This window comes from Triturus cristatus, chromosome 8 (assembly GCF_964204655.1).
Source record: "Triturus cristatus chromosome 8, aTriCri1.1, whole genome shotgun sequence".
NCBI classification, from domain to species: domain Eukaryota; kingdom Metazoa; phylum Chordata; class Amphibia; order Caudata; family Salamandridae; genus Triturus; species Triturus cristatus.
Window position 1 is genome coordinate 1,322,857,788 of NC_140591.1, and position 26,235 is coordinate 1,322,884,022.

The 26,235-nt window shown below is 43.3% G+C and overlaps 1 protein-coding gene across 3 annotated transcripts in view; it reads left to right on the plus strand.

Moving 5' to 3' along the window:
- The window catches only part of LOC146805741 (ATP-binding cassette sub-family C member 2-like), a 417,933-nt gene that overhangs the window by 136,176 nt on the left and 255,522 nt on the right, over nucleotides 1-26,235 (plus strand). For all 3 annotated transcript variants that reach the window (XM_085623042.1, XM_085623044.1, XM_085623043.1), the window contains exons 4-5: nucleotides 12,185-12,342; nucleotides 16,744-16,921. In XM_085623042.1, the coding sequence (XP_085479168.1) occupies nucleotides 12,185-12,342; nucleotides 16,744-16,921 (336 nt within the window). The remainder of the gene's footprint in view (nucleotides 1-12,184; nucleotides 12,343-16,743; nucleotides 16,922-26,235) is intronic.

Here is a 26,235-nt window from a genome sequence, read left to right on the forward strand (position 1 = left end):
ACATGAAATGTTATAGATTAGCTTTCTTAGGAATGATTTGGCATTGGTAACTGCATCTGACAAACCCTAGAGAGAGAAGATTTGCCCTACAATTATTCTTGCGAGAATCTCTTTCAGCTGTTTGCCAGGATCTTGTATTAAAAATACATACATCATATATATAAATATGTATCCACATAGATACATAGAGAGTCTTTGGGTCAGCTCTGTTCTGCCATTGGTCTAACTGAGTGTCATTTGCACTCTGCTTCCATTCATAACAATGAATTGTAGATGGTCCTGAAAATTAGTGTGTTTCAGTGTCAGGGCTGGATGGCCAGTCCTTTAATTGTCAATTTTCTCTTTGTGTAGTTCCCCTTTAATTTCATTGCTTGTCCTCTTTTTATTTTAATTCAATTCAATATCTTTATTCGGATACAAGAATATATCCATAAAAGTGCAGATAGACAACAACGTGTACATTAAAATGTATCCAAACAGCAAAGGGGACATAAAGAAGTTCCATTTAAAACAGATCCTCCGGTAATATAGTGCACATAAAAAGGATGCTAATACAAAGGGAAAATTCATCAAAATACATGTTTACCAGGGTTAAGAAATAATGGTTAAAAGCAAGATAAAATAGGCATACTTCAGGGCGGACACATTGAGTTACGAGTGCGCACTGCCGCTTTAAAAAAAGAGCCAACCCGAAAGATTAGCTCTTCATCTTCCAAAGCAATAACCTTCCCATATGCTGCCTTGTAGTCAATCACAGGTATAGCCTTAAAATACGGTATCAAAAACCTTTTGATGTGTATTAAATAGTAACTACAAAAGAATAAAAAGTGCAGCATAGACTGTTTCTATTGACTGTTACAGGGGCATGGCAAATGTTCGAGGTTGGGGTTATACCCCGCAGGAAAACAGAGCATGAATTTCATTGTATCAATCCTCAGCCGAAACAATAAACCCCTTTCCCAATGGCCAATAGGATTTAGAAGATAATTGGATGGAGCGTAGGAAATGTTCTCAATACGCATATATCTGGTGACAGACATTTTCTGAATCTCTTTATTGTGTCTGACATTTCTATATGATGCATATAAGGCAGTTTGAAGGGTTTTCTTACTTACAATACCAAGCTCTGTGGGGTTTGAAAATAAATACTCATGATTCATGCTAGTTAGACTTTTGTGAACAGCAGCTAGCCGAGGTATTTCCATCCCTCTATCACATTTTAAGCAATCTGATATAATCACCCTAGTAAGTTGTGCCGCTGGGTTCTTCCAGACTCTGAGCCAAAATAGTGCAAGGCGAGCCTCAATATAATCTACAATGTGTGGCAGATTTAATTCCTTGTGGCAAGCATACTGTGAGGAGGAAATAGGAGCACCCAGGATTTTGCGACAGAATCTGTTCTCTTCACCCTGGATACTACCACAGTTAGTGAAACCCCAAACTTCTGCACCATAAGTGGCGGTTGGAATACATTGAAGTTTAAAGATCGTAATGTATTAGTAGAGTTGGAGAACTTTCTCCTACAGTAAGCTACATGATCAGCCCACAGTCCATTGCTGGCAAATACCAGCCCTAGATAAGGGAAAGTGCAAGTGCTTTGTAAACTGTCTGAATCTAAAACAATCGATGTGTTAAAATGCTTCTTCGACCCACACGCCATTAAAAAAGATTTTTTTAAATTGGTACATAAATCCAAGCTAGCCATAAAATCAACAAAACCCCGCACCAAGATGCGGAGAGCTTTTGGGGTACGGCCCATTAGCACCGCATCGTCGGCGTATAATAAGGCAGGTAGTTTGTTACCGTTAATACAGAGAACATCATGGGTGAGTGTCGCTAATGACATATTCAGCTCGTTAATGTAAAGAATGAAAAGGACAGGGGCCAGGACACAACCCTGCCTGACCCCTCTACGGACTTCAATATCTTTGGATACCTCGCAACCCCTACCGATGCGCACCCGGGCGTGTAGGTCTTCATGTAAATAGGCAAAAAAATATACAAGGGACTCGTCCAGGCGGTAGTTTAAAAGGATAGTCCAAAGCCGTGATCTGTTGACAAAGTCGAAGGCCGAGGTAAGATCCATAAAAGCTAGGTATATAGTTTTTTTTTGGCTACGTTATATTTACCAATGATCAAGTTGAGGTTGAGGCACTGCTCAACAGGGCCAATGTTGCTTCTAAACTCCAACTGACAAGGATGTAAAATCTGATCTTCCTCGGCCCATGACCTAATCTTATTATACAGGACCCTCCCCCAAATTTTCAACGTATTATTGATCAGGGAGATCGGCCTGTAGCAGCTTGGGTTGGAACGGTCACCCTTTTCTAAAAATCGGCACGATAATGCTGGTGGACCATGTATTGGGTATAGTGGAATTAGTTAAATTATTAAAAACATTCAGCAATAAGGGCGCCCAAAAGTCTGGTTGGCGTTTGATAAGATCAATGGGCAAGCCATCAGAGACCCGGGGGCTTTACAACCCAGGCTCTGATCAATAGCCTCCTCTACTTCTGATAGGTTAATCAGGACCCCGTTGGTGATAACATGCTCATTAGTGGCTATAGTTGGAGCTGAAGCTGAATACATTTTCGTAAAATGCGCTTCCCATGCCTCACTAGAGATATTACAACTAATTGTGGTCATGGGGTGTCCCAGGGACCTCCTGTCTTTGACAGCTAACCAAAAGTCCTTCCCATTTTTTAACGTGACTGCCCGGGGGAGATTATCCTAGTGCTCCCTGATTATTTCCTCCTTTCTAATTGAAATGACTGCTTTGTTGCGTTGTCTGAATGATTTAATATGAGAGCTGTCTCTGGGTTTCTTAACAAGCTCCCTTCGAAGAGCTCTATTCGCTGCGGAACAATTAGCGTTAAACCAGCCTGGGCCGGAATGTGTTTCCTTGATGGGCCTGGACAGCAAGGTTTTGACGCCCGCACAAAGCTGCATAAAAGTAACAACTACAGCGGAATTATGTTCCTTAAAAGACAAATAAATATTCATTAATTCTGGATATATTCTTGCCATCCTACCAAATAAAACTTTATTTTCTATACCACGCCAGGCCAATCTGATATTATCGGTGAAGAGGACAAGTCCCTAGCACCACACTCTTTGTCGTGGATCGGCCTGGGGGCGAGACTCCGGGTTAGGTTAATGAGGTTGTGATCCCCATGAACTGTGAGGTCTACCTCGGCTTTTAGCACACATTCCTCTAGTGGAGGTGTAATAAAAATGAAATCGATGGTGGAGGCCGAGCCCCTGCCTTTATAAGTAGGTTCTATGTGATTGTCCCTTGTGGGGACTGCAGCAAGCTCCATCACATCTAGAAAGTTATTAGTACTTATAAGATTTAGTAGTTGGTCCCCCGATTGTTGGTGGGGTGAATAGCAGAATAAATACCGCTCGGTAACTTAACATGAAAATCACCACCTAGACAAATTCCTATGGGGCTGGCAACACATTTGGACTTCTGAAAGTTAGAAATAAATTTAAACAAATTAATAAAATTCATGTTTGGGACACTCTTGAAATCATTATTATAGAAATGAATTAAACAGATCGAGATCCCCCGTTTATAGAATATTGCCTGAAATGTATTTCAGAACCCTTGCACAACCGCCCACCATGACGTTGATCCAAGTTGAGAGACCTCCTGCCGGCCGACCGGAATTTGGGATTGGGGCTACGATATTAAAGCATTCAAATCCCTCCAGGAATAGCTCCCGTGTGGCCCAAGTTTCCTGGAACATTAAAATGTCCTGTTTTTGGACTAGCTCCAATCAATCAGGTAGGTCCCTTTTGGATGCTAGGCCCGCCACGTTCCAACTTAATATTTTCAATGTAGAGTCTACTTCAGGTACAATTGGGGTGACATGTTCACGGGGTGGGGACACAATTGGTAAGGGAACTGGCTCAGATAATGCTGATGATGTCAGTGGGGGAGACAGTCAGTCCTGGCTGTCCATGCCCGATAATGGCAGAAATCTGTTGTGTAATGAGAGGTGGGGGGGCAGTAGGTGGAACATCGGGAAATGTAGCCCCCACGGAGGGTTTATAAAACTAGCCCAGGGGTAAGGCCCATATACTGGTAGTAATGTTAGAACGAGCCTCCTGTGCTGTTATTATTGATTTGGCCACTGACGGATTACGAAAGTTGATGACTATGCAGTCCCACTTGATGCTCTTTGGAGACTGCCCCACCCATCCAACTCTACGTACCATAATGACATTGTTGATGAATGATGCCCTGAACCCTTTATGTATAGATAACCAGTCTACACTTTTGTAACATAGTTGATCCCACGATTCAACTTGATTTGTCTTGAGGGGGGTACACCCGCCAAAACCACTATGTAGGGGCAGGCTGCCGGAGGCAGATTTAACACCTCTCTACTGCTAATGGCACTTAACAAGCATGTGGTATCAATGCCACCCTCTTGTGACCCACCACCTACTGAGGAAGTGTTGATCTGCGCCACAGTAGGTATACTAGCAGGAGTAATGAGTCGGGGCATATTATTTACAGATAGATTTTCTACGCTGCTATTGTTGGAGGTACTATGTTCTGCGCCGTTGCCCTCAAGCGCAAAACACTCCTTGATTTTATTGCAGACACCACATGAATTGACCGAAAGGGTTGAATTGGACACACAGGACAAAGTATTAGAATTCGAGTGAAACACATTATTAGATAGTACAAATGAGTCTGTCCTTCTCGGTATGATAGGCACTGTGGGAGTATCCTGGGTAATTAAGCTCGTTCCATTTGGCTCGTGTTGAAGCAAGGGCATTTGTTCCCTCAAAGTGGCAAAATGACTGTCAAGTACATTTTTTACACGTTCAAAGACAGTGTCCATGATATGGCTAATAATAGCTTCACCATGACTCTCAAAGGGGGACAGGCCGGTTTCGGTCTGGGTACTGATGGAGTGCAAGATTCAATAGTTGAAGTGTGCACATGAGCAACGACAGTCTTAGGGTTTGGGGAAGCACGTATCCATGAGCTCAGGGCAGTACAGGACGTGCTGGGGTGGGTGTGTTGCTTCCTCTTAACGCTGGTAATTTTGGCGGGCTTTCTTTTGCGTTTCGCCCCAATAGTTGTCTCAGGAGCCGTCGAAATGTCTAGAGGGGTTTCAACTGGTAAGGGAGTATCAGTGATAGTACCATCAGGGGAAACCGCACAATTGGAGTTAAAACCATTAGGAGCGCTGGCATTTAAATTAGTGCCCAACAAGTTGGAGGGATGAGGGAGTGCCCCCATACCGAGGGAAAGGCGCCTCTCCCTCAGTTTGATCTCATTGGATGCTGACAGCCCTTTCCAACATGCTGTCGATACTTGTGGTGACGGGCCTTGATGGTAGCTGCTCCCCTCGCTTTCCCATGATTACGCTGGGCTAATGAAACAAAGTAGGCACTCTCACCTCAGTAAGTTCAGCGAGACTCCAATGAAAGAGGGGTGGCCCAGCCTCCTGGCGTGTCAGGGAACCGGCACGGCGTGCACGCCGCTGAGGCTGCCGGTAGTTGAAGTCCCCCCTCTGCTCGTCACTCAGCAGTATGTGGCCGGCAGCAGGAAACAGGCAAGCGGTTTTTAGACTCAGCTCCTGTGCCGCAGGAGCCCTTGCGGTGCTTTAAGCTCCTCCTGGTGCGTCAGGGAACCGGCACGGCGTGCGCGCCACTGAGTCTGCCGGTAGTTGAAGTCCCCCCTCCACTCGTCACTCAGCGGTATGTGGCCGGCAGCAGGAAACAGGCAAGCGATTTTTAGACTGAGCTCCTGCACCGCGGGAGCCCTTGCAGTGCTTTAAGCTTGTCTGGGCGCGTCAGGGAACCGCGCGGCTGCCGGTAGTTGAAGTCCCCCCTCTGCTTGTCACTCAGCGGTATGTGACCGGCAGCAGGAAACAGGCAATGCAGTTTTATTTTAAAGTTTCTTAAGAAAGATACTACAGCTCTCCAGGTAGTTATAATGGGCCGCTTGTTTGCCACTCATTGCATCTGCCGTGTGCCGTTTTCACCATGGCCCCTTTCTCTAAACCAGGAGACCATTATGGAATGCTGTTGTCCATAGTGTATCATTGTTTTACCAAGTGTGGCGGCCATGCTTTCACTTTAAAACAACTATAGACTATTAGCAATACCTTTGCAATAGAGACACCTGCTGCTACTTTTAGTCTTGTTATTGCAAGTATATGCCCACCATGTTTAGACAGCAGCATGTTTTCTTCTTTCTATAACGTTCTTTTAATGTATCTTGCATATGTTAAGTTTGTGTGCATTTTATTAGCTGTGACTGAGGGTGGATGCAAGAATGAGTTAGTGGATTGATGAATGGATGCATCAGTGCAAATATGAGTGACAGGGTGCATGTATGTTGACTGAGTGCCTAGACTCAATGACAAAAAAGGCACTTTCATAAGCCAGACTGATTGGCATTGCCAATGCTTGATCTGGACTGCTACACAGCTGATCAGAATTTCCTTGAATGGTAGAAGCTCAATGCCTAGCAGAGGAATACTCAACATCTTTATGATTTCCAGATCTCTGGCAGAGCAGGCACTACCAGTGGACGTGCCGTGCACTGTCATGGATGTGTGACAATAGCAACAATCAACTGTAGTGAAATCTGCCAGAAAAATCATGTTAACCTCAGGCAATGTTTGTCCTCGTAGAAGGGGTACAACACAATAGGAACCATCTTTTTGTCTTATTCTGTTCTCCTAAACCAGCAGGATTCATTCAATAGAGGGCTCTTTGCATACAAATCAGTGGAATGTTTTGTTAGTTGCATGTTAGTCATATCATATTAAAGCCTGATACCGAGGGCTATACTGGTCATTAAAGACTCTCTTTTATTATTGGCCAATACCTAAGACCTCAAATATGAGTAGAGAGCCTTTAACGATGGCATAGCCCGAGGCAAAAAGGCTGTAATTTTACTACTACATTCATCCCACTGAGGTTGAATGTTCCAGATAAAACAGCAAGATGCAGAAAGGTAAACCATGATTGACCTCCTACTACGTTCTGCCACCACTCCTTCTTCAGTGCAGATTCCTACATTTCACGATTCTAATCACAGTTAAAAGCTCTTCTGGTTTGAGAGGACCACCCTTAAGAGCTGGATGATATCTTCTGACCTGATTCCTCTTTTCTGTGTCCACAATTGAACTGGTGGCGTGCTACAGGAGCAGTGACTGTGCAAATTCTTTTGCGCCTTTGGCATAATGATAAAATGAAAATCCTTCTCTTGACCAAATATGCAAGAGGACAGTCGGGTACAGCCTGGTGATGGTACACTAAATGGCCACCTGTTATTGTTTTTCTATAGGACTGACTATGGGAAGAAAAAAAATAGATGTACTCAAGAAGCGCAGCAAATTATGGTGTGTGTGTGTGTGTGTGTAGGTATGTGCGTGCATAGGAAAGAGCAACTCCAGATACAACAGATTCACCGTGGGTGTGAAGCAGCTGCAGTTGGCCTTATTCAAATCAACGGTATCGCTGCCTATATGTCTAGTACCATGTCACTTCATCCTATATAAAACCAGTTCAATTATAATATTTAGTTGAAACCCCATTGTATCAAAAAATAGAATGGCTCGATGGCTTGCATAAAAAACTCATGGCATCAAAATTAGCAAGGGTGTTATTGGTTTGAAACTGGGGTTAGTAACAAAGTTTAAAGTTAATGTAAAGCTTACTCCCAAACATAAGCATGTCATAAGGGTCAAGGCCACGCCCAGGGATACAATTAAAGTTCCAGTAAGGATAAAGATTAAGGCTTGGGTGAGAGTTAGTTTAGTGTTTGAATATAGGTAATGGTTAGATTAGGGTATCAGTTACAGTTAGACTAGAGTCAAGGTAATGATTTGGCTTAAGGTTAAGAACACTCAAAATTAGAGTTTTTGGAGTATCAGGCTATTGTTAAAGGTTGTCTGTGAAGTTTAGGGGTAGGTGAAAGGCTAGGATCAGGGTTGGGTTTCCGGAAGGGCCAGCATAAGGTTAGAGTCAAAGTTAGGTTTATGGTTGAGTGCGTGTTAAGATTTGGATGTGGTTAGGGTAAGGTCAGGCTTATGGTTAGGAATACTTTTTTAGTGAGGTGCTGCTTGGTTTTGGGTTTTGATTGGGGTTAGTAACAAATAGGTAGGTTATTGATAGAGTGAATCTATTTGATGTATTTTATTGTAAGGTTTCTAAATTCCAAAAGCAGCATAGCTCTGTAGGATCAAATAACTCAAGAGGAACAACAGCCAAAAATGGCCTAAGAACTGACAATAAGTGCTAGATCCTAAAACACATGTAAATAAGAAATAAACGGCAAGCACAGCAAAACTGTAAAAGCTATTGATATTAGAAAATGAAACTAATTGTTATCATTTTTCATAGAAATATCAAGGAATCATCCAATTTTAAAGTCATTGGCGGGTAATTTCAACATGGTAATCATACCTCTTTATAGCTAATTGTGGATAATTTAAATCTTGAAATTTCCAATCTCAAAATATCAGCATTTCTTATTCTCCTATGTGCTTCTGAATTTTTCACGCATTCTGCTAGATGTCTTAGAGTTGCTAGGTGAACCACTCTGAAGGCCAGACTGGCTTACTTACAGTTCACATTTATGGTTGAGCTATTCCTTGAATGTTGTGTGGTCAGTAAGGTATCTTTCAAAATTCACATTCATGTGTGTAGAGCGCATAATGAAACTCTAACCACATCTTTGTGAGGAGTTAGAGCCATATTTGGAGTCTGGAGGATGGGATACTCCGTCAAAATGTAATGGATAGCCCATCCACCATATTACAAGTGCCATGGGCTATAATGTACTTGTAATACAGTGGACTGGATATCTGCCACAGTTGTGCCAGAGTATTCTATCAGCCAAATCCTAAATACGACTCTCAGTTCTCAAATGGCTTCATCCTACTACACCATCATAGCTTTGCCATGCATGCCCATTTTTTCCAGACAGATTTCTATTTTACTGACAGTATCTTATAATTCCGCCTAGCCCCTAATAGGTGGTTGTACAGAATCAGAGCTATAGGGGTATTATGACTGAACTGGTCAGTCAGCGTCCCAATTAGCATAGCTGTGGCTTACACCAATAAGACTGTAGCTGTTAGGGAGACCAACTGGCACAGTGCTAGCAGAGTGCAGATGGGAGATACATTCAGTTTACGCCACTGCCCTAAGGTCCGCTGCTAGAATGAAGTGCCAGACTTTCCTCAGGAGAAACAGGTGAAAGTTAGCTGCCTTTGCTATGGTCTTTATATGAAGATCTAGTGTATCCCAGAATCAAGGATAACAAGCATTGGCATAGCCAATAGGTCTCGTCTTTGGGAACTTATAAGTGTTTAGCCATGCAGCACATTATCCTGGGTGCTGTGCCCTGCAAGCTATCTCTGGAGGAGTGAAGCCTGGCAGCGGGGGACAGGGCAGTAACAATGGGCAAGCAGCAGGGAGGGTGGGGGCAGGGCAGGCAACGTCAATGGGAAAGCAATGATGCAGGGGGGACAGGGTGAACAAGCAGCAACGAGGGGGAATCAACAACAAGTGAGGAGAGAAAATGATGAGCAGGAAGTACAGAGGTGTGTTGAAAAAAGAAAGGCAGAGAACCCAGGCAACACACAACAACATGTAAATACCTGTAAATGAACTGTATTCTTTCAGTAGTTACAAAAAGCTAAACTAAAGCACAATTTTGAGTAATTCTGAAGTGTGCTGGAAACAAAACAATCAAGACTGTCTTGTTTGATAAATAAATGAGAAATTCACAGAAACCTGGTTTCCAAACATTATCATACAGTTTTCCCGATAGAGGTATATTGCGCGCAAACATTATCATTATTTGCGCGCAATTTACCTCTAACGGGAAAACTGTATGTCCGTGTAAAGTTTTTGGCCACTTCAATAGACTTTGTAGTGTTTGTAAATAACATTGCAGTACCACACGATGACTCTGTTGAATAAAAAAATGAAAATGGCCCTCCACAGGTCCATTAATGTTAGGTGGGTTGTGAAAGTTTGTCGTGGTTCTAAAAAGATGGTGAATCACTCGTCTATATACATCCCTTCGAAGAAGACTGCTTAACTGTATATAATATTTGTACCAATTCTCCTTTCTTTGCAAGTTTTAGAACATTGGATTCCGAGCAGACTAACATACAAGCACCATGGCTACACAACTAGTTTGTAGCTTTGGAATAATTTGGATTAATGAAAAAAAAGGCCACCTCAAGAACCCCTATCTCTGTCTGAATCTAAAATGGAGGCATGTTGTTCATGTAGTTTTCGGAGTTAGTTTCACTTGCCATCAAAAAGGAACAAACTTCATAGAGGCTGGTGTCAAATAACTATGCAGATACTTCCGCAAAAAGACAAGAGCTGTTGGCTAATGAGAAGCCCGGATTCTGCCTATATGAGGAAGTGCCGTAGACTAAACATATGAGCCAAACCTTACAGCAAGAGACACGTCTGAGGTTACTGGCAGTTACTGACCTGTTGTTACATTGTCACATGCCATTTCTAAGACATGAAATGTCTCATAACAACAGCGCTGGAAACCACAACTCAAAACATGCCCAGCTGCTTCGGAGAAACAGGCTCTGGCTGAAAACTGAAAATTATATTTGTTTATAAATCACCTGGAACCCGCTACCACAAACATTACACCGGGCAGAAATACAATGTATCGCTGAGGAAACTCAGGGGTTTTAAGCTCACACTGATTCATAACATGTTTGCAGCTACTTGCTACAAACTGTTAGCTGATGCGAAGGTACATGAAGCAATAATGCAAAACAAGCTGTAGGGCAAGGACAGGAGTGATTCACTGTATGCAGCTCTTTAAATTGAAATAATGGTAGAGCTGAGTCCCGAGCGGAGCACTGGGACGACAGACCATATTTGGAGTGAAGAGATAGCTCCTGACTTGGCTCATCCTGGTGTGTGTGTGTGTGGGGCAAAGTTGTGGTGGGGGGTGCTGAGAGCTTGGATGTTCTCGGGTACTAACTAAACAAGCACAGTGAACCTTTCATCAAGCTGGTGAAAACACGAGCAGAGGCAGGCAAACTAGAAAAAGAATGCTCACGAAGTTTCATAAATAACAGAAAGAGTAAGAGCTCATGTAACAGGGGCAGTCCTCATAAGAGGTTACAGAAGTCCAAAGGGAGGGACTATAAAGCAGATTCACCAAAGACTCGCATTTATGAAGGGTAGTAACTAGAAACAATTAAAACTATGGGAGGTGCTTGAATCCCATATTGTAGATACAGCACGTCTCGAAGAGACAGCATATTCACAGTCTAGGCGAGACCTGAAAACCAGCAATAACACCTGTGTGAAGAGTGCAGGTGGTCGAGCGTCTGCGCTTCTATCCATGATTAAAAGGGCAGATTACTCACTCACTTTGCCTTGAACAAGTGGAGTCAGTGTGCTTCTGCCTTCCAGTTTGAGTCAATGCTATGTGCTATGACCTTTCACTGCCAATAATATCAAGTCATTGCTTTAAGTTCTTGATAATATAGATAATAATCATAAATATATTTGTATATCATTAGGTGGTTTTAGAAAAATATATAAAACCAGGTTCACATTAAGGGTGCATATTATTATTAAAAATTAATACATTTTTTAACCAAATATTTATTTTGAATATAACAAGATCTAACTTTCATTAAACTATTTTGAGCAGAAAAGGATCTCTAAAATTGAATGCCTTTCAAATCTACTGACACAAAAAGGTATAGATCTGTCTGTCCACACCGGATGTTTTGCACAATACACCGATGGGCAAGAGAGGGAGACACAGTTGTGCAAAGTAACGAACAGTGCTCTTCCACTAGTGGAGGATAGAAATCACATGCTGATGGTCAGTGAAGTGTGAAGGATAGCGTAGAAGGCAGAGGATGATCTGATTAGAAGAGATATCATTTTGGAGCAAGTGAAACAAAATCCTGTGGTATGAACCTGGAAGAGTTGGACGATCCACTTAAAGACTAATGGTTTGTGTTTCCTTAAACAAATGCAAGTAGAAAGCAACTCATTAAACTTACTTTTCATCCGCTTGCAGTAATTCCATTCATCCCCTTATGCCTCTGCGCTACCAGATGTTCACAGAGAATTTCAGGGCTTCCCATATAAATTTGAACTTTTCATGGTAATCTGTTACTTTGTGTTTTCACAGGCTTCAAGAAGACAACATGGACTATTCAGATACTTCCGTTCCAACACACCATCTCTGATAATCGCTTTATGGCAAACCTTTAAGATTCTGTTGATCGAAGTTGCATTGATGAAAGTTGCCGCAGATGTTTTAGCATTCATGAGTCCTCAAATACTTAAGTAGGTCTTATTCTGTTTCTTTAACACATTGCTTTGGCATACATAGTTTTACATCTGAAAACGATTGCTTCTTTCTAGTACTGAAACTAGCTCTATTCAATAAAATACTTTCACTGATTTGCCTGCGACAATTGCACACTACTTGTGCTCATAAAAGATGCTTACCACGCCTACCCAGTGATTATTTGCTGTGTCAGCTACAATTTGAACTAATGTGGTATGTGCACATTTTATTTGTATTGAAGTAAGAAGTATTTCAACAGCAATATGCTGATCGTAGTAACATGATAGTATGAAAGAAAATTGTCTGTGGGGTGGTTCTGTGCATGGACGGTGATGATACCCAATTGCTGAAAAATAGGTAAGACACAGATAGTAAATGCAGCGAATATTCAGAACCAGAGGAGATCAGGGACACATTGGTGTAGACAGCTAATCACTGGTTGAAAGGCAAGAGAGGGGCAGTTGTTAACTATGTGTATGTTTGATTTTTAGTAGGCCTGGGCGGTGAACTTCCCTCTGAGTTTTTTTGTAACTTTGCAGAGTTCCGCGTAGCAAAACGCCGCGAACTACGCTCAGGCCTAATTTTTAGTGGGGGGTTTTGGGAGAGTACTTGAACGCCAGAAGGGATGTAGTGACTCAAGATTTGACTGGGAATTAAATAAAGTTGGAGGGGGAAAGGCTGTTTTGATTTCTATTGGGAGATTTTTCACGGACTAAGCGTCCTTGGGGAAGGTGTGCTTAGTATGTTGGTAACTGAGAGAGCAAATGGGTGGTGTGGGCTGGATGTATTTAAATGCTAGGATGAGTAGTCTGTTTTGCGTCTTGAGTATTTTACTAATATATCGTGTTGCTTACAAAAACATGAAGTCAATTTTTTTTTTTATCTGGAGTCTGAACTGCTGAAATCAACTCTGAACCAAGGATCCACGTACTTAACATCAACAGGTACCTCGGACAAACTAACCTATTTAACATCTGCCTTTGAGGCAGATGCTAAAAAGCAAGCATTGGCAATGTAGATAGGTATGGCTTTAAAGGAATGTTGTATGGTAATGTGAAGCATCACAAGTAAATCATATAGCAATAGATATGTATTTGTGTGGTAGTAAAGAGCTAAAGATTAAATTGGTGTAAGTTTAAAGGACAAATCCCAAAATGTTTGGAGCATACAACCACCTAAGTTGAAACGTAGTAGTATGCATGTGATTTGAAAGATGTAAACAATTAGTCAAGTGGCATTAATAGTGCCATATCAATAGTAAATACCAACACATACAACATACATTAAATGACCCTAAGTAAACGATACAACAGCTGTAACACTTTACTGGAACCGTTTTGTCAAGACTGATTTGCATATGGCTGGGTTCAAACTGGAATGGCATGGTGAGCAAAAAAACGATGGATTTAGGCCCAAATCTCTGTACTGGGGTGAATGTATGACATTGTCCTGCATTCTGTCCATCAACTGTTGTTTTTGCATTTGTCACCCTGAGTGAGTTGGGTATGCCCAGACGTGGGTCCCGTGCTCTCCATGCCACTGGAATCAAGCTATCCTGGCTGAAGAGGGGTGAAACCCCGAAACCGGTCCTAGGATGCTTGTTTCCAGTCCAGGGAGGACCTGGCTTGGCAGTTTGGGCTGGACTGTTCCCATGAGGCACAGGGTCAAGACTGATTTGCATATGGCTGGGTTCAAACTGGAATGGCATGGTGAGCAATAAAACGATGGATTTAGGCCCAGATCTCTGTACTGGGGTGAATGTATGACATTGTTCTGCATTCTGTCCATCAACTGTTATTTTTGGAACCGTTTTGTTACAAACAAGGAACAAAAAGGCCAAATCAATATTGGGTCTTGACAATCTTCTAAATTATAGTGCTTATGAGTCAAATCAGAACTGGAAAATGTTTCATAGAAACATTAAACATAGCCGATACAGCCAACATGTGTTTCGCCTCGTTGACTTCTTCAGGGATATCAAGACGAAGTGGAACCATAAGCCTGAAGCAAAATCTAGTACTTTGTAAAGCTGAAAAAATTGATGCCATCCAAACATTGCATTTATCCGACATCATGTCACCATATTACAAGTCTAAAAGATGCCAATCTGAAGTAAGATGCAAAGTCAATGACTCAAGCTCCAAAAAGTCTTTCTTGTGAAGGAGTAGGTGGTATCAAAGTTCCGTGCCACGAAGCCGAGTACTATATCCCGAGTGCAAAAAAAGTTCAGGCGATGATGCACGGCATTGTAGGTTAATGACCGCCCTCTTACCATCTGTGCAGCTGCCAGAGAAAAACATCATACATTTTAAAGTTATTTAAGACCCTGGAAGTTCTTACTTTGGCAGCTGGATAACTAAACAAAATTATTACAGCTGCATGAAGTGCAAGGGTTTTTTGTGGAAGCACACAACTTCTGCACAATTAAAACGTACTCCTGGCTCCCAACATGTGGGCGGAGCTAAAGCACCTCCCTAGTGATGCTCACATGATTGTCTTGTGACAGCTGCGCTGTCAAGCCAGACTATAATGAATCTGTTTTTGTTAATTCCAAGTAAGGAAAGATCTGCTACATCCAATGGTGTGCGTGTTGCAGGCAAATTGGTGTATTCTTTTACAAACGATAAAGACAGGTTTTAAGTTGTGTCCTGGTCCCCATATTGAATATTCAGAATGAATGAAGAAGTGAATTTAAAAGTCTGGACAAAGAATAGGTTCTGTCTCCCGTCTTAAGGCCAAGTTGAGTTGCTTACACTGCACCCTCTTCCAAATTGGAATAGAATGCAGTTTCATTGATATGTGATCCCATTTCCTAAACCCTCATAGTAAAGTGATCACTGAATTTTGAACCAATTGTAGTATTTCATAGATTTTCCCTCCATATATAGATACCTTTGCCATAGTCAATCCTTGATTGTATTTAGACATTGACCACGGTCACTTGTAGGTGGGAATCGTTGTTAGCTTATAGGTGGGGTCAGTGAAGGCAGCATTTTGCATAGATATTGCACTGCGTGGATTCCCACAGCAAATCCGGGGCCCCAGGGATTCCACTTCTGGTCACAGAGAGGCATGGGGAATACAATCTGGAAGATGGCATGCCGCAGAACAATATGCACAGGAAACATGGAAAGGTAGTTCTGGACAAGTTTGATAATGCTTTGCCTGATGTGCTGGGGTCTGTTCTGTCCTTATATCCTAAATTAACAATTCTTGGGTTCTTTAGAGAAATCAACTTGAGCAACCATCAGACATTATGGGTGGCTCTCTCGCTGATAGTTGTCAGAGATAAAAAAAGATGGAGTGTGAGGGCAGTCCAGCCCTGCCTTCAGTGGCTAGCTGAATAGAATTGGAGTGAGACTGCATCAGCACAGAGCGGTGGACATAGGTTGGGTCAGACAGGTCTGTAGGGCAATCAGGCAGTGCCCGAAGGGCTGATCTGACAGGTAATTGTATCGACAGTCACTCATATCTTCCAAAACACTTATACAATGAGTCTTTTCAAGTTGAAAACTGCCCCAATTCCAAAAACTGGGCCGCCTTTTTAGCTATCTGGTTTGCTAATAGGGGCATTTTTATTTTGGGACCCGGCCCTATTTTGTGCCCCAGTCTACCCCTGGACATATGGAGAGTTTGCCGTCTGAAGTTTCATAAAATATGGTGACCCTGACCAGGAGTACTTCGGAATAGAGTAATTCTTGAATTTTGGGTGAGTGGTTATCCTTGAGGAGACTGATTTGTAGGTGGGTCGTTTAAAATAAGAATAAGAGCAGTTGGGATAAAGAGAGGGAGAAAGGTGACCTATGAGTAACTGTTTTGCATCGTTTTCAAAATGTCAAAGAGAAGTATTAAAGAAAAAAACCGAAGAAGTCATGAACAGGAAATTCTTCTAGAGATGACTTAATAAGACTCGTGATTGCATTAGAGTGAGCTGGTGACACCGTCTATAGCAACGCAAGCTGTGTATGGACCTTTTATTGATAATGTGGTCCTGCTCGCTTGGCTGATGGGGAGTAAACGTAACAGCACAGAAAAAGGTACTATGTTATTGTCGTGTCTGAAATTAATTTTTGCATGAAGAAGTCATGTATTCTTCTGGCAGATAAACCCACCTGCACTGTTAGCTTTCTTGCTCATGAATGTAAAGTCAAATCTTGTTCTTCTGTAAGAACTTTGTCTGTTAGATTACTCCACATTTACTTAAAGCTGTACGGTTGCCTCTGAAAATTAGACGTTTGCAGATTATTTTGAGTACTTTGAATGGCATAAGGGATGTTAGATCAGTGCTACTGATAGGGCTTACTATGCAGTTTGGACTGAGCTTCCAGTTTGCTAATATCATCAAATGCCAACTCCTAGCATCTCTAATTGTGTGGCACCTCTAATTTCATTTACAGGTACCTGATCACTTTCTGTGAGAACCCGTCAGCAGGTGTTGGGACCGGCTATGTGTTTGCCACCTCTCTTCTCGTCGTGGCTGTTTTGCAGACTTTGGTCCATCAGATGTACCAGCGCGTTAACATGCTGACTGCCGCCAAAATTAAAACTGCTGTCGTTGGAACAATTTACCAGAAGGTGAGAACGTCATACTGCCTCTAGTTTCCTGAGCACCCTGTCAGTGTTTATGAGGAAAACAGTCTAAATGGAGAAGGGACATTGTAAATAGACTCTGGAGACGGGTATCCTAGGTGTAGCCTAATAGGGTTTGTCAGAACTTCTTTTAGAGGACCACGGGGCAAGCAGGAGTTACTGGGCCCAGCCGTGGGGGCTGAGGCGTTTTACTCCTGATGTCTTGGGCCAAGCCTACTATGGATCCTGAGCAACTGAGCCAAGAACCCAATCAGCACATGACTCTCAGTGATAGTGTTGTTTGAGCAGTCAAAGGTTTTCTCGGAGGGGGAAGGTAAATAGAGGTGGTGAACACAAGCTCACAACTCGATATACATGCAGCAGCAGTAAATTATTGTCCAGCCAGATACTCACTTTTATGAAAAAAGAGAAGTATTTTTATTATACTGCTATTAACACAAAGGGAAGTGTGTCCCACTCCCTCCTTCCCCTAGCGATAGTGGTTATTCCTCATTCACTCTAGGCAACATCCAGGGTAAGCCCCACTAGTAGTCTGAGTCTCAAGAGTCTACTACGACTCGGTATTAAAGTCAAAAGTGTTCCAGCGCCGAAGCACAATCTCCCAACCAAGATCCCTCGAGTCCGTTTGCCTGAAATCAATCTTACCCACACCTGCAGGGTTGGAGCATCAGGAGTTCTTGAGCACACCCTCTCTGCGGGCACTGCAGCGGCTGGTTCATCAGAGTTCACTGCACACGGCCGAAGCACACTGCACTCGGCGGTCCACGAGTTCTTCACACAGGGTCATGCAACCTCAGCAACCAGAGGTTCTTCTGGGCTGCTCCTGGCAGAGTAAATCTTTGGTCTATCCCACGGTGGGGGGTAAGTAGTACAATGGTCATAATGTTGATCCTTTGTCCTGGTGTAGGTGCATAGGGGTGCCCAGAGCAGACTCACTCCTCTGGTGACAATCCCGCCCAGGTCACACTTCTTGCTGGTCCTGGGGACTCCCCTCTGGTATATAGGGTGACTGTATCTCTACTTCACATGGGCTTCGACCCGATTGGGACAGCAGATTCCTTGATGGCAGCCCCTCCTGGCAGACCTGGTTACTGGCTTACCACTGCCCAACGATCTACTGCCCATTCCACATGGCAATCTGTCTATGGGGGCCCTTCCTGGCATACATGGTCCCACACAGCACACAGACTGCAACCCGAACAACACAGCGATGATCAGAGTTTACTTTGCGCTGGCCCCTCCTGGTGTACGGGTCTGCGACTCCTCACTACACATGGCCTACGACCCGTTCGGTACAGCGATGTCTACGGCAGCGCTCCTCTTGCATCTGTGGGTCACTGACTTTTTCCTGCACAGGGGCAATGAACCCAATTGGTGCAGCAGCCATCTTCTCACACCTCGCAAAGGGAGTCTACTCTACAGTATTCCCCACTTGACTTTGTTCCCTCAAATGCTCTCCGCTTCCTTACACTGGCCTTTGCAGGCGGGCGCTAGATCTCCAGGCTCCAGGACAGGGGCTCTTGGATTCCCTGGATGATATCCCCTCAACCACCTGCAACATTAGCATGTTTTGCCCCCAGTCCTGGTCCCTGGCAGAGGCAGATGTTTTGCAGAGCTTCTTCACCCCTCACAGCCTGACTGGCTGCTTGACAATTGACAATTTTTGGGGTATCAGCACCCCTTATTATAGTCCATTTCAAGACACCTAATATGATTTAGAGTCTGTGTCTTTAACTTTTATCTTGGAGGTTGGCATCTTATTGAAGTGCTCACTCCTCTGCCCTATCTTCCTCTTGAACGCTGTCTGTCACAGCAGGAGTGACTCCAAAGCTGGTGGCCCTACAACACAGGCCATGAGAGTGTCTAGAGGTCACACCTGGCTGTCAGCCACAGTGATATATGTATCAAAAGGTTAGCCAGGGTCTCAGCCCTAATCTTTATGATTCTCTTATCATCCCCATCTCCTTCCTAAGATGTACCCAGGCCCCTTCTTTGTGGCCTCTCTGAATCAAATGGCCCCTTTTGAAGTTTACTGGGGGAGCCTGGCTCGCCCTTCACCAGTGTGTCCCACCCAGCTTACAGGAATGCAGCAACACACAAATCTGTCTCAGGAGATTCCTCTACCTCATGTTTCGTCATGCAGCCCTGGGTCTCCCAAAATGGAAATCGAAGTCCTCCATATATTTTACCCTTTACGGGCACACATTCACTCAGCATATGTATTCAGCATACGCACAATGCACAGCACTGTAACCTTCATGTACTGCACCCCTCACAGACACACATATATTCAGGCACATGTGTTCAACATATTCGTACTGCACAGCACTACACCTTTAATACCACTCACAGCAACACATACACCCAGCACATGCCCTGAAGATACCCACACTGCCATGTACTGCATTAACCCTGTATTTTATCCTTCCCAGGCACACATACATCCAGCGCAGGTACACCACTCGTGTGCAGCACAGCACACTACACCAAAGCGACATAGACCAAGGGATGATTTGAGCACACAGCAGAGTAACTTTAAATGAGTGAGCCTGGAGGCCTCACTCCAGTGATTTAGGTTAAAAAAAACCTGTTTACTCCTACTGATCACTATACGATACGCTGTCACCACCGAATTTGTGCTGTTTAACTCTTGGTAAAGGGAGTAGCCTTTCACCACTTGAGGTTAGCACTTTGGGCACCTCTCCTGGTCCAACAATACTACAATCTGTGAGCCAGGCCTATGGCACACATGTGTGATCTGTGTTTGCCTATAACAACAAATATCCACATTAGGGATCCAGGCATCAGTACAGTTGTGGCACTCAGGGCAGTGGTGCACGTCCATTACTATGCGCAGGGGGGAAGACTACCATTGGTGCTGTAGTTGCAGTGCACCAGGGCCCAGAGCCCCGAGGGGTCCATTGAAACCTGTAGATTGCTGTATTATACTATCCCAGCAGCAGACAAAGGGGTCATTTTCCTTGCTTGCACCAGGGCCCATAGCATCCTAGCTACTCTACTGACCATGTGAAGGACTTTTTCATCCCAAAAGGGTTCTTTGTCTACAGTGATAATATTATAATCGCAGGTACATTCTCTTTGTATATTATGTTCCGTAATAGGAATTATGTTTTACAATTTTTTTTTATAGCCAGCCTTATTCCATTTCCAGTCCTCTGAGAATCCACCTGACACTTAGTGGGCTTTACGTGAATGCCTGGTACACTTTCTTGTTCTCTTCTGCACTATCTGCATCCCTTACTTCTCGCCTGAACTGAATATTTCTAGATTATTTTATTGCAGCTATTACTCTTCAGACGCAGTGCACACTTTCCAGGCTTAAAGCTACACCACAAAAAACACAGTATCACAGAAATTAGACTTTCTTGAAAATGCCTCTCAGTTACTTAACCTCAGAAAGCCTCGCTCCGTGGTTTGGAGTGTCATCCTCTAATGGTATTCTTCCATTTTGTCTCTTACATTGCATGTCACTTCTTAGGGGACTGTCTTCAGTGCATCAGATATTTATTTGGGTTAAACCCTTCACTAAATTGTTGAATTTGTTGTGAGACACTGAATACCTGTAAGAAGAATTTAGCAAGGCGTACAATTCCTGGGTCCCAAGGGGCATCCCAACCCCCTATACTTTACTCCCGTCAGTACAAGACGGCATTGTCGCTCTATTTGCAGAACCAAAGTGTTGAATACAAGAGTTGGTGGAGTCCATCAAGAGCGTTAGCTGTAGTTAAAATTGAGCAAGCACTTGTCCTGAGTCTTCTGGGCCCTCTTCTCCAGGAGCCAGACTAGACACCAAAATAGCCCTGGCAAAAATATTCTAACCAGCCCCACCTGCAGGACCCCAGAACTAGAAAGGGATCTGATGGCTCTAATAGTTGGGTCTTGTCAGCCCATCCAGCTCTGAAAGTGCCCCCCAGCATGCAGCCCCCCCATGACTCGTGTGGGAGGCACATTCGGAACCTACTGCAGGTTTCAGACTTTTTGACATGAGCAAGAGGCGGGTCTGGAGGCCTACAAAAGGAGCAAACAGCAGAACAAGTTCTCTCTCTGGAGAGTTCCTTTGAAGTGCGGTGCAGCCCCCAGGATGGATTGGTTGAAGGGTTCTACGTATCATCCACCAACCAGCATTGTTGCCAGCAATGACAGCCAATCCCCTGGATCAGAGGGCTGCTCAATCTTCAGACCAGGCCTGCACACTTGAAAGAACGTAGTGAAGCACACTGCTGATGTCAAGGTAGTACCGTTACTCTGAAAACTAAGCCTACAAGGTCATATTGTTTTACTCCGTCTTTCAGGTCGTTGTAACATATGCGGATCTGGGCCTGCTCCCAAACTGGTACCTAAATTAGCAGGGATACCCACCCAGTGTACTGCCAACAGCAGGATGCAGCGCGTTGTGAAAGGCAGCCAGAATGACAACGGAGCACCAGTGGACCGTCTGTAACTGCTTTGGGTGGAAAAGGCCCTCTCAGGATGCATGTGCTCTCCCTGCGGCACAGAGGGGATGGAGAGAGGCACTGGACATGAGCCTGTAGGGAGTCCATACACATTTCTAAAGCCATCTACTATATGCAGCTAGGATTCCTAACTATTCCTTGACGGCAGTTAGGAGAGTGGCTGTGGAGTGACTCCAGTATGGACCCTTTAAATGAAAGTATGCCAGTCATTCATAATGCCTTGGAGCATATATGCTACGTGTAAAGGTGTTTAGACACATGGAACCAGGGGCTTTGCTCTAAATTGATGATGATTACTTAACCCTTAAAAGTCCGTTCAGCGCACCCTGGAAGGTGTACATTTGAAGAGTTTACATGTACACAGGTCATATGATTTCTAACAAATCATAGCTCTTCGTCAGATAGGTCTTGGCAAGAAATAAGGTAAAACTCGTTTATCTACATGTTCGGTATTCTGATATACATGTGTCTCGACTTTGACAGTTCAAGCATCAGTACACTGCATATTTATGCCTTTATTATTTACTGAGATGTGTTATGAAGACCAGACCGTCACTTTATCGTCGCTTCAGACGGACAAAGCTTATAGGAAGACTACTGTGCAATTTTTTTGGGGGGGTAGGTCTGGTCCAAGAGGATGCAGGGCGTAACCTTGTTATGCCGCATTCTTCACTCGTTATTCCCCTTGTCAACAGGCTTCAGCTGCAAGCCAGTTTGAACAATTCGATAGTCTTTTTAAGCTGAGACGGTTATTTTCAACTTCCGTATCAGTTCAGTTCAAATTCTTTATTTCGATGGTTTAAAAATCCATCATAAAAAGTACATATTATAAAATACAGTAACACATATAATCTATACATTTCATTATTAAAAAATAACCATCGACCAAGCTGTTTCAATTCCTATAAAATACAATGTTGAATTAGAAATAGATTAATCTCTAGTGTTCCTTAATCTTACTGCAATTTTTAAAAAACTTATTATTGAGCACAAAGTATGCATATCATTAGATCTTTGTAAAAACAGCAGGGCTACTTTCGCATGACGAAATTTTCCGTGTTTTAAAATATCGACCAGAAACATACGCCTAGGGGAACGATAAAATGGACACAATAATACAAAATGAAGGGTGTCCTGCGGAGACAAGTTGTCGCAGCCGCAGGCACCCTTCTGCTCAATAGTTGCAGTAAAACCAGGCGGATAAGATAAAATATTATGCAACAAATTGAGCCTAAAACGACACATTAAAAATCTCTCCTGCTGGTTATACAGCAAGAATAGGTAGGGTTCCATACCCACTGTATCTTTAACTAGGCGATGCACTACAACTGAACGTTTTGATGTTAAAGCTTTAGTTTCCCTGAGCATCTCCCATTTATCCAGCAGTAGTCTTTTAATTTGTAATTTGCTACTTCTTGAGATTAGTGCAGGGGTACTAAAAAGGGTGTGCTGGCCTACAGATTCTAAGGAAATTTTGACATATTTCAGCCATGGGATTTGCATCCATTTGTCCCTTTGCAAACAGTCAGTGAGTATTTCCTTGCTTAGTACAGCATCCGGGTTGACCCAGATGCTAAGCCAAGCCAGAACTGGTCTAATCTTAACCCGATCTGCGATATATGGAATACCGAGTTCAGAGTGTGCAATTTCAGCTGGTGTTGCGGGTGGGATCTTCAGGATTCTATGAATAAATTTGTCTTCTTCTAATTGTAACTGTTTAACATCCCTGAAGCCCCACACCTCAGCTCCATATACGGCTTTAGCTATGCTTATTGAGCTGTATAAGCTCATTACTTGCTCAGGGGACCAACGACCCAATCTTTTTGCAAAGTTCATAATTGCACCACTTGACGAAACCAATTTGGTACAATGTTCTTCCAGCAATATGTCAAATTGGATTTTCCCGTCAAATAGTAGGCCTAGATACGGAAAGGAAGCTACAGTACCCATGGTATGTGTCCCAATGTTAAATACTGGTTTTTTGGTTGGTTTCTTGCCTGCAATCAGCGCAAAGGATTTACTCAAATTTACGGAAAGATCAAGTTTTTCCATAAAATTTACGAATCCATTGATCAATGCTTGAAGACTTTGTGGTGTCCGAGCAAGGAGGACCGCGTCGTCCGCATACAGGAGGACTGGTATTTGGCGCTGTCCTACCCTGGGACAATCAGTTGCCTGGGCTATGAGTGATGACTCCAGGTCGTTGATATATAGTGAGAATAGGAAGGGGGCAAGGATGCACCCCTGCCTTACTCCACTGGAACATGAGAAGGAATCAGTTTGCCCGCCCTCCATACTATAGCGAACTCTCGCTGTAGTGTTCCAGTGTAGCTCTCTCAAGATGTTTATCAATCCCTGGTCAATCCCCAAGGCGTTCATCTTTTCCCAGAGCTTGCTTCTATTCACATTGTCAAAGGCCGCCGCCAGGTCCATAAACCCCATATAAATGGTACCATTACTTGCCTTAGTGTATTTGGCGACCAGTAGATATAAATTTAAACACTGATCACTGGTCGATTTTCCCGCTCTGTATTATTGCCATGTAGTGGTCTAACTTTTAGCCACATTACGAGTCCCCACGATATGTTGGCGCTCTAATAAATAAAATGCTGATATTGCAGAGTTGGTTCGATATTTACCTGTTTTGTGACTACTGGTCGACTGCAAGTTAGCGAAGTTGGAATGATGCTTAACATGTCTTATCGGGATTTACGCCCCTGGGTACCACATGGGTTGCCCCTTGATGGCATTCCCCGCCCCTAAACTTTCATAATTTTTTTCCTGGAAAGCAAATTCTACTCCGCCCCCGAGCTGGGGTTACCGAGTCCCACGTAACCTTGATTCAGAACGCTGATAGACTCCAAAAACAAGCATTGGCATAGCCAATAGGTCTCGCTTTCGGGACCTTATAAGTATTTCGTTATGCAGCACAATATCCTTGGTGCAACAACATCAACTGTTGCATAGCTAAGCACTTATAAGGTCCCAAAGGCGAGACCTATTGGCTATGCCAATGCTTGTTAAACTTGGTAACACTGTCTGGACATTGGTTGCATCTCATTAGTAGTTTCAAGTTCAAGTGTATTTATGTATGATCTTGGAACTCCAAAGAGATCCACATAATCTGAAAGGCCAACAACATATATAAGAAAAAAATGTGTGCAGCATAATTTCTACAATCATAAGCAAAAGCTGACAATAAAAAATCTCCAAATACAAAACATTAGAATATTTTATTGAATAGGAAATAGTTAAAATATCCTTTATGCCCTTAATACTGTATAACAACAGGTTACCTCATTATTACCAGTGTAACAATCAAATACAGCAATAAGCAACAGAAAGGTGACCTGTCCAGCTTTGCAAACGCCTTTCACTGAGCCGCAAGATGTGTTGCTGCATTTTTTGTAATTTTGGAGCTGGAATTTACTTTTGTTGTTGTTAATATCTGCCGATTACGCGGAAGATGATAGATTATGTGGCAAATGTGACAAATCTATAATTATGCGAAAATGGCTGCAGGCGCATAATTTCAGTGGCCCTGGCCTGATTATAAGATACCGCAATAATCATGGTTCAGTGTACATCTCAGGCCTCTGGGCCTTGGTGCCACTGCACCTCCTGCACAAATGGAAGCAGCGTCCTTGCCTCCTTTGAGAGAAACGGGATTTGTATGGCATTCTGCCCTGGCCGCTTTGGTATCACAAAGTAATTGACCTTTAGGGTTTTAAATGACATTACTATAGGCCAGAAGTCTTTGCCTGGTGCCCTGGTCACCACAGCTGGTCAGTCAGTCGTTACAAAAGACACACCAATAGTACCCATTGACACCGAAATATAATACCAGTTAGACGATATTGGAGACCCCTGAAGGGTTTGGTTCTTAGAGCTAAGCCTTCCTTCCGACTCGACTGTGACTAGTGTCTCTCTTTGAATTTGTTGTCTGACCGCCAGACAAAAATCGACTCAGTTTGCATGGGTGGCAAATTTCCTAGGCCCATGCGTGACTAGTTAGGCCATTCCTCATTTTTCTTAGCATTCTGAGAGCCTTATTTAACCCAGTACTAAACTGGGACTACAAGTCCCAGAATTCTATGGAAAAAATAGGTCAGACCTAACTAGTCACTTACGTACCTTGGAAACGTGGCAACTATGGCATTATTTATGAAGGCCATGCACTAGCGATGCGTCACTTTTAAAATGGGAAAAAGTGGCGCACCGGGGGCGCAACGCCTTCATAAATAAGGCACTATAAGTTTGAAGTTTATGGCATTTAGAAGGTGAGATCCAGTGACAGCACACGTGTTACCTGCCGACGCGCACAATAAATGGCCCGCGTCAACGTTGATCTTTTCTCGAAAAGTTCACTACGCTTTTGTTTTTTCAAAAACTATGTTGACAGTAAGGAGCCTTCACTTCGCTTGATAAGCTTGCACTGCAGCAGTCACTCGCTTGAAAAGCTTGCACTGCAGCAGTCACACGATTGTCAAACTACGTTCGTGGCAGAGGTAGAAAGCATATAAATACAAGTATTATAATTATAATTTTCAGTGCGTTTTTATTTTCGCGTTCCATGACAGTTTGGGCATCGGCAGGATGTCGGAATTTCAAAGGCCATATTAAACAAGCGTCCGTGAGGCTTTGAAAGTGATCGCGATCAAACATCAAAGCGGCCGCGAAAGTGAAAGTAATCGGGAGTCAAGCGCGGCGGGCGCGCCCACGCACATGCACTGTAGCTCTAGGCTGGCCTGGTAGCACTTTTTGGAGCCCTCTCAATAAGTCTCGCCAGACCAGCGCATGCGCTGGGTCAGGCGAGACCTAAAG